The sequence below is a fragment of the Pipistrellus hanaki genome, assembly GCF_964339955.1.
Source record: "Pipistrellus hanaki genome assembly, chromosome: 4".
NCBI lineage: Eukaryota > Metazoa > Chordata > Mammalia > Chiroptera > Vespertilionidae > Pipistrellus > Pipistrellus hanaki.
Window position 1 is genome coordinate 89,852,780 of NC_140506.1, and position 12,383 is coordinate 89,865,162.

Genomic DNA, 12,383 nt, shown 5'->3' on the forward strand with positions numbered 1-12,383 from the left:
AAAGGATGTCAGGTCTAGAATTGCACATGCGCACCGGGCTTGTTCTCACAACAGGCCGGAAATCGGTCTGGGTCCTCGCGCGCCGGCGGTTGTCCTGGTAACCGTGCTTTCCTTGGGGAGTGTTTGTGCGCCTTGTTGAGGGACGGGAAGGCTCCAGGGTGATGACCGTGCCCCAATTCGTGTCCATATCACCTGGGGCCTCAGGTGAGAGCCTTCCCTCGGCTGCTCTGGTGGAAGACAGGTGGAAAGAAGAGCTGGGAGATGAAGGGAGCTGAGCTTGGAAGGATGGGAGAGGAGGGACTGCCAACCGCTGGGATGTCTCCTGCCCCCCGTATTGGTGTTGGCAAAGTAACAGACACATAAATGCACCGACGGTAAAGAGAACTCCCAAATACATCCACACCTATATGGTCAGTAAGACAAAGGTGACATAGCACTTCAGTGGAGAAAGAATAGTCTTTCAATAGAAGGTTTGAAACAACAATTGGAAACCCAAATAAATGAACCTTCATAATTACCTAAATATAAAACCTAAAACTGTCACCTTACAAGAAACTACTGTTTATATCAAGTGCCCAATAAGGTATTTTTAAGTTTCTAGAAGAAAAGTTAGGGGAAAGCTTTAAGAAGGATTTCTTAGATACACCAAAAAAATATTTTTTTAAGTAAACTGGACTTTATAAAAAGCTAAAACTGCCCTAACTGGTTTTGGCTCAGTGGATAGAGTGTCTGTCTGCGGACTCAAGGGTCCCAGGTTCGATTCCGGCCAAGGGCATGTACCTTGGTTGCTGGCACCTACCCAGAAGGGGACGTACAGGAGGCAGCTGATGTTTTTGTCACATCGATATTTCTGACTCTCTCCCTCTCCCTTCCTCTCTGTAAAAAATCAATAAAATATATATATATTTTAAAAGTTAAAACTTCTCTTCAAGACACTTTTTGAAAAAGTATTTGATTTCAGAGAGGAAGGGAGAGGGAGAGAGAGAGAGAAACATTGATGAGAGAATGAATCATTGATTGTCTGCCTCCTGCACACACACCCTCCCCCTCCTCAATGGGGATAGAGCTGCCAACCTGGGCATGTGCCCTGACCAGAATCTAACCCTGACCTCCTGGTTTATAGGTGGATGGTCAACCACTGAGCCTCGCCAGTTGGACAAGGTACTTTTAAGGAAATGAAAGACTAGCCCTCGTCAGTTTTGCTCTGTGAATAGAGCATCAGCCTGAGGACTGAAGTGTCCCAGGTTCAATTCCAGTCAAGGGTACAATTCCAGTCCAGGTTGCAGGCTTGATCCCTAGCCCAAGTGCGTGCAAGAAGCAACCAATACCATGTCTCTCTCACATTGATGTTTTTCCTCTCACTCTTTCCCCTTCCCCTTCCTTCCACACTCTCAAAATCAATGGAAAATACCCTCTGGTGAATATTAACAAAACAAAGAAAATGGAAAGATAATCCACCATTTAGAATATTCACAAACTATCTGATGAAAAGTTTTCCCAGAATACATTGCAAACTCTAAAAACTCAATCCAATTAAAAAGTAGACAAAAAATGTAAACAGTTCAAAGAAGATGATATGTGGCAAATAATGAGCAAAGCAAAAGATGCTCAATGTTATTAGTCCTTAGGAAAATGCATATTAAAGCACAATAACATATCACTAGATAGTTATTTGTATGGCTAAAATAACAAACAACAAAAAGCCTGACAGTGGGAACAGCTCCAAAGAATATGTACCGACTTGAACTTTTGTACATTATTGCCTCCACCATTTTACATTCCCACTAGTAGTGTAGGAGGATTCCAGTTTCTCCACATTTCTCAAATTCTTTAAATTTAATTACAATATATCCATCTTATGGGTAAGAAGTAATTATCATATTGTTTTAAATTGTGTTTCCTTAGTGACTAATACTGTTGAGCATCTTTTCTTGTGCTTGTGGACAGTTTGTGCATCTTCTTTGGAGAAATATCTATTCAACTTCATTTTTAAATTGGGTTGTCTTTTTGTTGTTGAATTACAAGACTTCTTTGTATATTCTGCATACTACACACTTTCCAGATATACTAGAGGCAAAGGGGGGAAGGGGTGTTGTTGTCCCTTAGCCCAGCCTGCACCCTCTCCTATCTGGGACCCCTCGAGGGAAGTCCAATTGCCAGTGGGATTGGGTCTAAACTGGCAGTCGGACATCCCTCTCACAATCCAGGACTGCTGGCTCCCAACTGCTCACCTGCCTGCCTTCCTGATTGCCCCTAATCGCTTCTGCCTGCCAGCCTGATCACCCCCTAACCACTTCCATGCCAGCCTGCTTGATGTGTAAGTGCTCACCTGCCAGCCTGTTTGCCTCCAACTTCCCTCCTCTGCCAGCCTGGTCACCCCTAACTGCCCTCCCATGCAGGGTTGATCACCTCCAGCTGCCCTTCCTTTCAGGCCTGGTCCCTCTCAACTGCCCTCCCTTGCAGGCCTGGTGCCTCCTAACTGCCCTCCACTGCTGGCCATCTTGTGGTGGCCATCTTGTGTCCACATGGGGACAGGATCTTTGACCACATGGGGACAGCCATCTTGTGTGTTGGAGTGATGGTCAATCTGCATATTACTCTTTTATTAGATTGGATAGAGGCCTGGTGCATGGGTGGGGGCCAGCTGGTTTGCCCTGAAGGTTGTCCCGGATCAGGGTGGAGGTTCCCTTGGGGCATAGGGTGGCCTGAGTGAGGGGCCTGTGGTGGTTTGCAGACCAGCCACCCCACCTGGCGACCCAAGGGGAGGCCCTGGTATCTGGGATTTATGTATCTTCTACAATTGAAACTTTGTAGCCTGGAGTGGACCCAAGCCTTTTGCTTGCTCCATGGCAGCAGCCATTTTTGTTTGGATTTGTTTACCTTCTATAATTGAAACTGTAGCCTTGAGTGGAGGCCTAGGCCAGCAAGGGCAGGTGGAAAGCTTGGCTTCTGTTGCCTCGGAAACCCAAGCCTTCCTCCTGCTCTCTGTGGCTGTAGCCATCTTGGTTGGGTTTATTTGCATACTCATTTTGATTGGCTGGTGAGCATGGCTTGTGGGCATGGCTTGTGGCTGTAGTGGAGTGATGGTTAATTTGCATATTACTGTTTTATTGCGTAGGATGTTTTGCAAGTATTTTTTTTTATCACATTCTATAAGCTTTTCTTTCTTTTTTAAATATATTTTATTGATTTTTCACAGAGAGGAAGAGAGAGGAATAGAGAGTTAGAGCCATCGATGAGAGAATCATTGATTAACTGCCTCTTGCACACCCCCTACTGGGGATGCCTGCAACCAAGATACATGCCTTGACCAGAATCAAACCCGGAACCTTTTGGTCCACAGGCCGACGCTCTATCCACTGAGCCAAACTGATCCCAGCAGCTTTTACTTCTTGAGAGTGCCTTTTGCAGCAGCAAAATTTTAAATGTTTATGAAGTCAAATTTATGTTTTCTTTTACTTGTAGTTTTGTCATATCTAACAGTTCATTTCCAAAACCAAGATGATGAAGATTTATGTTTTCTTCTAAGAGTTTTATAGTTTTAGCTCTTACATTTAGGTCTTTGATGCATTTTGAGTTAACTTTTGTATTCTGATGTGAGATAGGGCTCCTGTATGTGGCTATCCAGTTGCCCCAGGACCATTTGTTAAAGAAAATCTTTACCCCTTTGAATAGTCTTGGCACTCTTGTTGAAAATCAATTGACCATAGATATATGGCTTTATTTCTAGTCTCTCTAATCTGTTCCATTGGTTGTGATGTCTATCCTTGTGCTGGTTCCATACTATTTTGGTTAAATGTAAATTCTTCTTTTTAAAAATTGTTTTGGTTATTTGGGCTCCCTTATAATTCCACATGAATTTTAGACTCAGCTTTCCTGTTTCTGCATAAAAGGCCATTGGGATTTTCAAAGTATCTGTAGATCACTTAGTACTGCTGTCTTAACAATAGTAAACCTTCAACTCATGAACAGGAATGTTTTTCCATTTTATAAGTCTTTCTTTCTTTTCTTTTCTTTTTTTTTTTAAGCAATGTTTTGTAGTTTTCAGTGTTATCTTGCAATTCCTTGGTGAAATTTATTCATTTTATTCTTTTTGTTCTTTTGCCAATGTATAGAAATACAACTTTTGTGTTTATCTTATATCTAGCAACTTGGTTGAACTTTATTAGCTCTAATAGTTTGACTGTCTCAAATAATTTTGAGTGTAGACTAATTTTTCTCTATACACTAGTAAAATCATGTTATCTGTGAATTGATAGAATTGAAAGTTTCACATTAATTTTTCAGTTACAGTTGACATTCAATATTTCAGGTGTATAGCATAAGGATTAGACATTGATCCCCCCAATAAGTCTAGTACCCACCTGACACCACAATTAGATATTATTCTCCCTAGGCTTATGTTACATCTCTATGTCTTTTTAAAAACTGATGAGAGAGACAGAGAAAGAAACACCTATTTGTTGTTCCACTTATTTATGCATTCATTGGTTGATTCTTGTATGTGTCCTGACCAGGGATCAAACCTGCAACCTTGGTGTATTGGGATGACAATCTAGCCAATTGAGCCACCCATCCAGGGCTCCCATGACTATTTTATAACTGCCAATTTGTACATAAGCGCCCCCCCCCCTTTTTTTTTTAACCCAACTCCCCATCTGGCTACTCTGTTTGTTCTCTGTATCTATGAGTTTCTGTTTCATTAGTTCATTTATTTTGTTTTTTAGGTTCCACATAAGTGAAATCACATGGCATTTGTCTTTCTCTGTCTGACTTATTTCACTTAGCATAACACCCTCTGAGTCCATCTATGTTTTCATCCTTCTTTTGACTAATATTCCCCTATACATTCCACATTTTTATCCAGTCATCTATCACTGGGCAGTTAGGTTGCTTCCATATCTTGGCTATTGTGAATAATGCTGCAATGAACATAGGATGCATATATCATTTTAAATTAGTATTTTGGATGTCTTTGGATAAATACCCAGAAGTGAAATTGCTGGGTTATATGATAGTTCTATTTTTAAGTTTTGATGACTTCATACTATTTCCATAGTGGCTGGACCAATTTGTAATGCCAACAGTGCACAAAGGGCCCCTTCCCCCAAGTCTTTGTCAACACTTGTTGATTTATTAATAGCCATTTTGACAATTGTGAGGTGACATCCCATTGTAGTTTAAGTTTGTATTTCCCTTATGATTAGTGACATTGAGCATCTTTTCTTACATCTTACTAGAGGCCTGGTGCATGCACTCAAGGGTTGGGGATGTCCCTCAGCTGAGATTGCAAAAGAGCACAGGCCAGGCCAGGCCAAGGTATCCCACCAGTGCACGATTGGGGCTGGGGAGGGACATGGGACGTTGGCCAGCTGGGAAGGGACCACAGGAGGACTCCAGTGTCCAGCCCATATCAGTCCTGATCAGTCGGATCCCAGCAGCAAGCTAACCTACCAGTCGGAGCTTCTGCCCCCTGGTGATCAGTGCATGTCATAGTGATTGGTCGACAAGTCAACTGTCTGCCCCCTGGTGGTCAGTGCATATCATAACAAGCAGTTGAGTGGCTTTAGCATATTATTAGCATATTACACTTGGATTGGTTGAACGGAAAACCAGATGACTGGACACTTAGCATATTAGGCTTTTATTATATAGGATTGGCCACGTGTATGTCCTCTTTGAAGAAATGCCTATGCAGGCATGTTTAAATCTTTTCCTCTGCCCATTTTTAAATCTTTTTGGTGCTAAATTGTATGAGTTCATTATATCTGGATATTAACCCCTTATCGATGTATCATTGGTGAATATCTTCTCCCACTCAGTAGGTTGTCTTTTTTGTTGATGTGTCCTTTGCTGCACAAAAACTTTTTAGTTTGATATAGACTAATTTACTTTTTGTTGGATTGTTTCCCTTGCCCAAGTGAGACATATCCAGAAAATTTTTGCTAAGAGCAGTGCCAAATATGTTTTCTTCTAGTTTTATGGTTTCAAGTCTTACACTTAAGCCTTTAATCCATTTTGAGTTTATTCTTGTATATAGTATAAGGAAGTGGTCTAGGCATATATATATATATATATGTATATTTAGCATATACCTATCCAGTTTCCCCAACACCATTTATTGAAGAGATATTCTTTACCCCGTTGTATATTCTTGCATCCTTTGTCATAGATTGACCATATAGATGTGGGTTTATTTCTGGGCTCTCTATTCTGATCTGTGTGTCTGTTTTTATGCCACTTCAATGTTGTTTTGATTACTATAGTCTTGTAGTACAGTTTGAGATCAAGTAGCACAATACCTCCTCCAAATTTGTGGGTTTTGTTTTCTTTTACAAGGAAGTTTATTTAGGTCACAGAGGTAGAAAAAGTGAGTCAGCTGGGTTGTGTGGGCTCAGGAAACAAGTTATAGAGTCAAAAAAGGGGGCTTTATAGCTTAGAAGAAAGGCAAAGGTAACATGCCTGGGGCAATAAGGAAAGGGAAAGCATGGGAGCGCTCCAGGAGGGCACAGCCCACTTTGTCCTTAAGGTTGCTTTGGCTATTTGGGGTCTTTTGTGGTTCCACAAAGTTTAGGATTGTCCAGTTCTGTGAGAAATGCCCTCAGTGTTTTGATAGGCATTGCTTTGAAACTATAGATTGATCTAGAAAAAAAGGACATTTTAACTATGTTAAATTCTTCCTATCCATGTATATACTTTCATTTATTTGTATCTTCTTCAAGGTCTTATAATTTTTCAAGTATAGCTTTTTTTAACTCATGGATTAAATATATCCCTAAGAACTTTTTTATGCAGTTGTAAATGGTATTGCTTCCTTAATTCCTTTAATAGTTCATTATTAGTATACAAAATGCAACTGATTTCTGAATATTAATTTTGTATCTATTTTATTGAATTTACTATTTCTAATATCATTTCTCTATATATGTAGTTATGTCATCTGCAAATAATGAAAGCTTTACTTTTTCCTTGCCAATTTGGATGCCTTTTATTTGAAAGTTTAACTTTTTAAGAAATTATTTTCCAAAGTGGTGATGCCATTTAACATTCCTACTAGTACCCTGCTTCCCCGAAAATAAGACAGTGTCTTATATGAATTTTTGCTCCCAAAAATGCACTAGGTATTATTTTCAGGGGATGTCTTATTTTTCCATGAAGAAGAATATGGTACACATTTATTGTTAAATGAAAATAAAGGAAATTTATTACCTGTATACGGTAAGGCAGTACGATAGTTGTCAACACAAACCAGACAAACTGAATCCTACAGTATCAAGAATTTACTCATTTATTCAATGACAATCATGTCATCATCTTCTGGAACATCATCATAACAATCCAATTCCTGAATTTCCTGGTGAATTTCTTGTGATTCCATTTCTTTCAGAATCAGTGGACCAAATCTCTCATGTTTAGCAATAGCATTCTGAGACAGAGCCTTGGGGAGGGGGCTTATTTTCAGGGGGGATACCTTATATTTCACTCAGAAGGAAACCTGTAAGTAGGTCTTATTTTCGGAGGATGTCTTATTTTCGGGGAAACATGGTAGTATATGAGAGTTATAGCTTCTCCACAGCATTTCTTCACACTTCTTATGAGCAACACAATACCCTTACTTTACTTATGAGGAAATGGACATTTAAAAAAGTTGTGACTAAAAAAATAAAAAAAATAAAAATCAAACAAACAAACTTGTGACTTACCCACTCAGAACCACCTTATCAGCATTCTCAAAGCACTGACCCAGATTTCACTAAGTCTGTACCCCTAAACCTCATTTCCCAACCACAGATGAGGAAACTGAGATTCCCATGAGGTCACCTCTGGAAGTGACTCCTCAGCCTGCAAGAGCTGAGTCTGTTTTGTATGGCCTGTCCCGAGCCAGAGGGACCAGGGACCTCCTCTTGGGTTCTGCCCCCTTCCCTTGCTCTCCTCCCACCCTGTCTCTGTCCAGGGCATGTCCTACCTCTAACTCAGGGGTTCAGGAAGGCTTCCCTGTGACATCACACAGCTGGTTGCTAAGGGAAACCTGCAGACCCACCCCCTAGGCAGGGGAGAGCAGAGCCCTGCTGCACAGAAGGCTGAGCCACTCCTCCCCACCAACCTGGCCCTCAATGGAAGCCTTGGTCTGTGCGTTCTCTGAGCTGCACATCAGAGAAGGTGCGGGGCTTTGGGAAAGAACGGCAGGAAGGAAGATGTCCTGCTGCTCTGACCGGGGCCCGAAGCCACTCGGACATGTACACATGGGAGGGGAATGGCCACTGGTCCAGGACGTGTGACCTGGACTGAGATTCTGAACCCCCTGTGAAATATCTATTCTGGTACCAGAGTGATCTAGGGTAGCGGTAAAAAAACAAATGGGTAGAAGGCCCTAGCTAGTATGGTCAGTGGTTAGAGCGTAGGCCCATACACTGAAGGGTCATGGGTTCAATTTCTGGTCAACAGTACGTACCTGGGTTGCAAGTTCAAGCGCCGGCCCAGTTGGGTCGCCTGTAGGAGGCGATCAATGTATCTCGTTTACCTCTCTCTCTCTTCCCCTCTTCTCTCCCCTCTCCTCCCTTCCTTCTACGCTCTCTAAAAGTCCATGGAAAAAATATCCTCAGGTGAGGATTAACAAAAAGAAAAAGGGGGGGGGGGGGAATGGCAGGAGGGCTTGAAGCCCTAAATTTTGGTGCCAGGGCTAAGGGTTCTCAGACATCCTGTTGACTGGGAGAGGAAAGAGGATTAATACGTTGGGTCAGGGGAGGCCGGAGGCAAGGATTTAGTCCATTTGACAGGTAAGCTGAGGTTTGGCAGGCTGACATGGAGCCCATCAGATGAGCATGTGATGAGTTGTTCTCCCATCATGGCTGCTGTGGCCACCACCCTCCTGCTTTCCCCTCCGCAGATTCCGTGAGCTGGGCCCAAGGACTCCCCAGTCACCCCGACACACCATCCAACATCTACGAAGGAGGGCTGGGGGCCCAGCAGCAGCAGTGCCCCAGTGCCCAGGGAAGCAAGCCCAAGAACTTCCGGCTGCGCCACCTCCGGGGCCTGGCACTCTACCTACCGGGCCACATGCAGCCTGCTGGCCAGTGTGAGAGTCACTGGCTGGGCCGGCTCATGGCTGGGAGCTGCCTCCCGTGGCCTGAGGGCCTGGCCTGGCCCCTGGACCTGCCACAGGGTACTCTGAACCCAGGTAACAGCCACCGTTCAGCCCTTCTGGAAGCTCAGCTGCCCAGGGACAGCCTGGGAAATACAGGTGAGCACCCGTCTAGGGGATGCAGGAGGGAGAGACCCTTCCAGGGATGGGGTGGGTTGGAGATGAGATGGATGCAGATGGGCCCTTCTCCACTCCCAAGCCTCAGGGTTTCTGTCCCCTCTCTGCAACTGACAGGCCCCCCCACTTCTGATTGGGCCTCAGTTTCCCCATTAGTGAAATGGTTTGGGTTAGATGGGAGAACTTAAACCATGTTTTCTCTTCCTCCTCCCTCCCTCATGGATTATCTTTAAAGAGACACCCTCCCCCACTTCCACTCCTGTTTTAAAGGATGTCAGGTTCTGGAGACGGGGCGGGGGGGGGGGTAGGGTGGGGGGGGTGGGGGGAGACACCATAGGATAAGATAGGCTGGCAGCCTCCCAAGTAACTCCTCCCTCCCCCTTTCCTTAGCACCCAGTTCCAGCATGGATCCAGCCAAGGGTGTTTCCTCCCAGCCTGGTACCCATGAAGGCTTGGGGTTCAGGCCCAAGAGATCCTGGCAGGCCTCAGAGGAGTCCACCTGTCCATTGTGCAAGAGGATCTGCTCTGGGGCTTTGGAGAGGCCGTAGGGATCCGAGTGCTGTTTTCACAGCTTCAGGACAGGAGGGGAAGATGATCCAGGAGGTGGCGGAGGAGGCAGGTGCGGAGAGGAAGGGCTCAGCCCCACCAGTAGCCCCTCCAGATGGTGACACCTGCAGACGCCCAGCACCAGAGCCTGGGCCAGCCTTGGGGAAACTCGAGGGGAGGGAGGAGGAGGTCCTGAGGGAGGGACAGAAAAAAGGTGGAAGCCTGGGCATGCCCTTGCAGCCTGCTCCAACTCAAGTAAACCGCCTGTACCTGGGAGGCCGGGCTGAGTGGAGAGAGGGGCTCCCGAAGAGACGGGGGAGCCTGCTGGTCTGATCTCAATAAAAGCCAAAGCCACACACACCGTGTCCCTCCGTCTGTCATCAGCCAGTTCAGTCGGAGAAACAGCCCCTCGGCGCCTGTGTTCTGAGAGCAAGTTCCCATGTTCTTGGCCCTGTTGATATTTGGGAGCAGATCATTCTTCGTAGTGGGGCCATCAGGTGTGTTGCAGGACGTTTAGCAGTGAAAGCAGCCTGTACCCACTAGATTCAGCTAGCTCCCTCCTCCAGCTGTGACAACCAAAAGTCTCTGCGGATAGTGTCCAGTATCCCCTGGGGGTAGGATCACTCCTGGTCTGTGTGGCTAGGCCTCAGCCCTGTGGGGTCAGGATGGAAAGACCAAGGTTGGCCTCAGTGACCCTCACTGTCTGGCTCACTTCCAGTCCAGGCAGCCCAGGTTGGAAGCCCCTTTGGGGGGCTGCTGCCATATCCACGTGATAGTGGCTATGATTCTGGAGACCAGGAGAGCTGGGTTCCTTCCAGTCTGCCCCCAGGGTCCAGATCCGAGTCCAGTCTGTGGTGGCCTCCACAGGGCCACATCCCGGTGGTCTGGCCTGTGTATTACTTCATGTCTTAACTTGGGATTGGCTCTGGGTCTTGTTTTGCCAGTAGATGTGGTAGGAGTAACTGGCGTCACTTCTGGCATGAAGGAAGCTTAGTAGCTTCCAGGGTGTGTGTGTCGGGGGATCAGCATCCACATAGAGCCCCCACACGGTGGGCAACCAACCCACACAGGGGAGGCCGCCACTGACCTCTGAACCACCTTGGGAGTGCATCCTTCAGCCCGTCGAGCCACCCTTGCTGAAGCGTGGAGGGCAGACAAATCACAGCCTAGTCTTTCCCCCAAGGAAGGACATCTGCTACAGCCGAGTTGGTCTTCAAACCATTCTTCCTTAAGCCTCCCAAAGCTTTTTTGAAAAGCACTCCACAGAGGCTGACAAGTGGGAAAGCCATGGCCACGGCATGCTGGGGACAGGGAATGAGGTGAAGGAGCACCCAGGGCCTCAAACAAGCAGACACTGTGGGAAATGCACACGGACCAACCCAGGGCATCCTCACCCCGTTCCCTGAATGGCCAGGGTGTTTGGAGCCTATACTTGAAGCCGGAAGGGTTGGAGGGCAGTTACCTTTAGGGCAATGATCTCCAGAACCCCTGGCCCTACCCATCCTTGCAAGTTAATACTTGGCCAATGACTAACCAAGGGCCCCAAGGAGTCACCCCTCAATCCTGAAGCTGACCCATTAAACAAGGTGTTATTTGCCTCAATTAGCAAGGGTGTAACTCACAGCACTAGATGCTGCTAGGACTCAGACCAGGCCAGTTCACTGACCTTGAAACATTCAATGCCTCCAGCCTCCATACAACCCCATGGGCTCCCTGACACCCAGCTCCTCAGGTGCCTCAGGCCCATTTCGGGGAGGGCCGTCTGGCTGATGTGCCACCATCAAGGGAGCAGTACACACACAGGTTTTAGAGGGGCTGTTCAAGAGCTGCGTGGCTCCTGGGTAACTGCCGGCCCCTGAACCAGTTTTCATCTGTCTAATGGGGCGACTAGCATGACTCCATACCCCAGGGTGGTCAGAAGCTCCAAGGAGAGGTTGCTGGGAGCACATGGTTCCAGACTTGCCAACCGCAGGCTCCCATGATGAGGTGCCCTGGACCAAAGGTCCCAGTCCCCCCAGGCTCCTGTGGCAAGGTGCCCGGCCCAGGGTTCCTATCTGACCATCGCATCGTGTCACCTATCGAGCCTTCCCTAAGCCAGGATAGTGACCCCCAGAGGACATGCCCCAGCTCAAGGCCTAAGGCTGGCCAAGGAGACTCCTAAACAAATGGGGGCAGCTGTTTGAGGATCTTCTGAGTTTAAAGAAAGAACCCAGCCGAAACCGGTTTGGCTCTGGATAGAGCGTCGGCCTGCGGACTGAAAGGTCCCAGGTTTGATTCCGGTCAAGGGCATGTACCTTGGTTGCGGGCACATCCCCTGTGGGTGGGTTGTGGGGGGGGGGGGGGGTTCCAAGAGGCAGCTGATCGATGATTCTCTCTCATCGGTGTTTCTAACTCTCTATCCTTCTCCTTTCCTCTCTGTAAAAAAAATCATTAAATTATATTAAAAAAATAAAAAGAAAGAACGAACGAACGAACCCAGTTGTGCTTTGCAACTCTAGACCCTCTTCCCCAGGACTGCATTGTTTGGCAGGATAAATGAACAAAACAACCAGTCCTCTTACCTGGAAGCCATCCTTGG

The 12,383-nt window shown here is 46.2% G+C and overlaps 1 protein-coding gene across 3 annotated transcripts; it reads left to right on the forward strand.

Annotated features, from left to right (window-relative positions):
* Positions 1–47: 47 nt before the first annotated feature.
* Positions 48–12,363, forward strand: LOC311621937 (uncharacterized protein C16orf90 homolog). 3 transcript variants are annotated; one of them, XR_014794898.1, is made up of 4 exons: positions 52–204; positions 8,888–9,241; positions 9,650–11,999; positions 12,266–12,363. XR_014794898.1 is itself a non-coding variant. In XM_084882530.1 (3 exons), the coding sequence occupies exons 1-3, from the start codon at positions 162–164 to the stop codon at positions 9,805–9,807; spliced, it is 555 nt and encodes a 184-aa protein (XP_084738656.1). In that variant the 5' UTR covers positions 48–161; the 3' UTR covers positions 9,808–12,022. The 3 variants fall into 3 exon arrangements, 2 of the variants coding, with proteins under 2 accessions (XP_084738656.1, XP_084738655.1); XM_084882530.1 differs by lacking the exon at positions 12,266–12,363 and having other exon boundaries at positions 48–204; positions 9,650–12,022; XM_084882529.1 differs by lacking the exons at positions 9,650–11,999; positions 12,266–12,363 and having other exon boundaries at positions 48–204; positions 8,888–9,482.
* The last annotated feature ends 20 nt before the right edge of the window (positions 12,364–12,383 follow it).

Bases quoted from the DNA above. Each gene is read 5' to 3' on its own strand.
- LOC311621937 (XM_084882529.1), top strand. From the start codon at position 162: ATGACCGTGCCCCAATTCGTGTCCATATCACCTGGGGCCTCAG. The intron at 205-8,887 runs GTGAGAGCCTTC...TCCCCTCCGCAG, and splicing joins CATATCACCTGGGGCCTCAG to ATTCCGTGAGCTGGGCCCAA.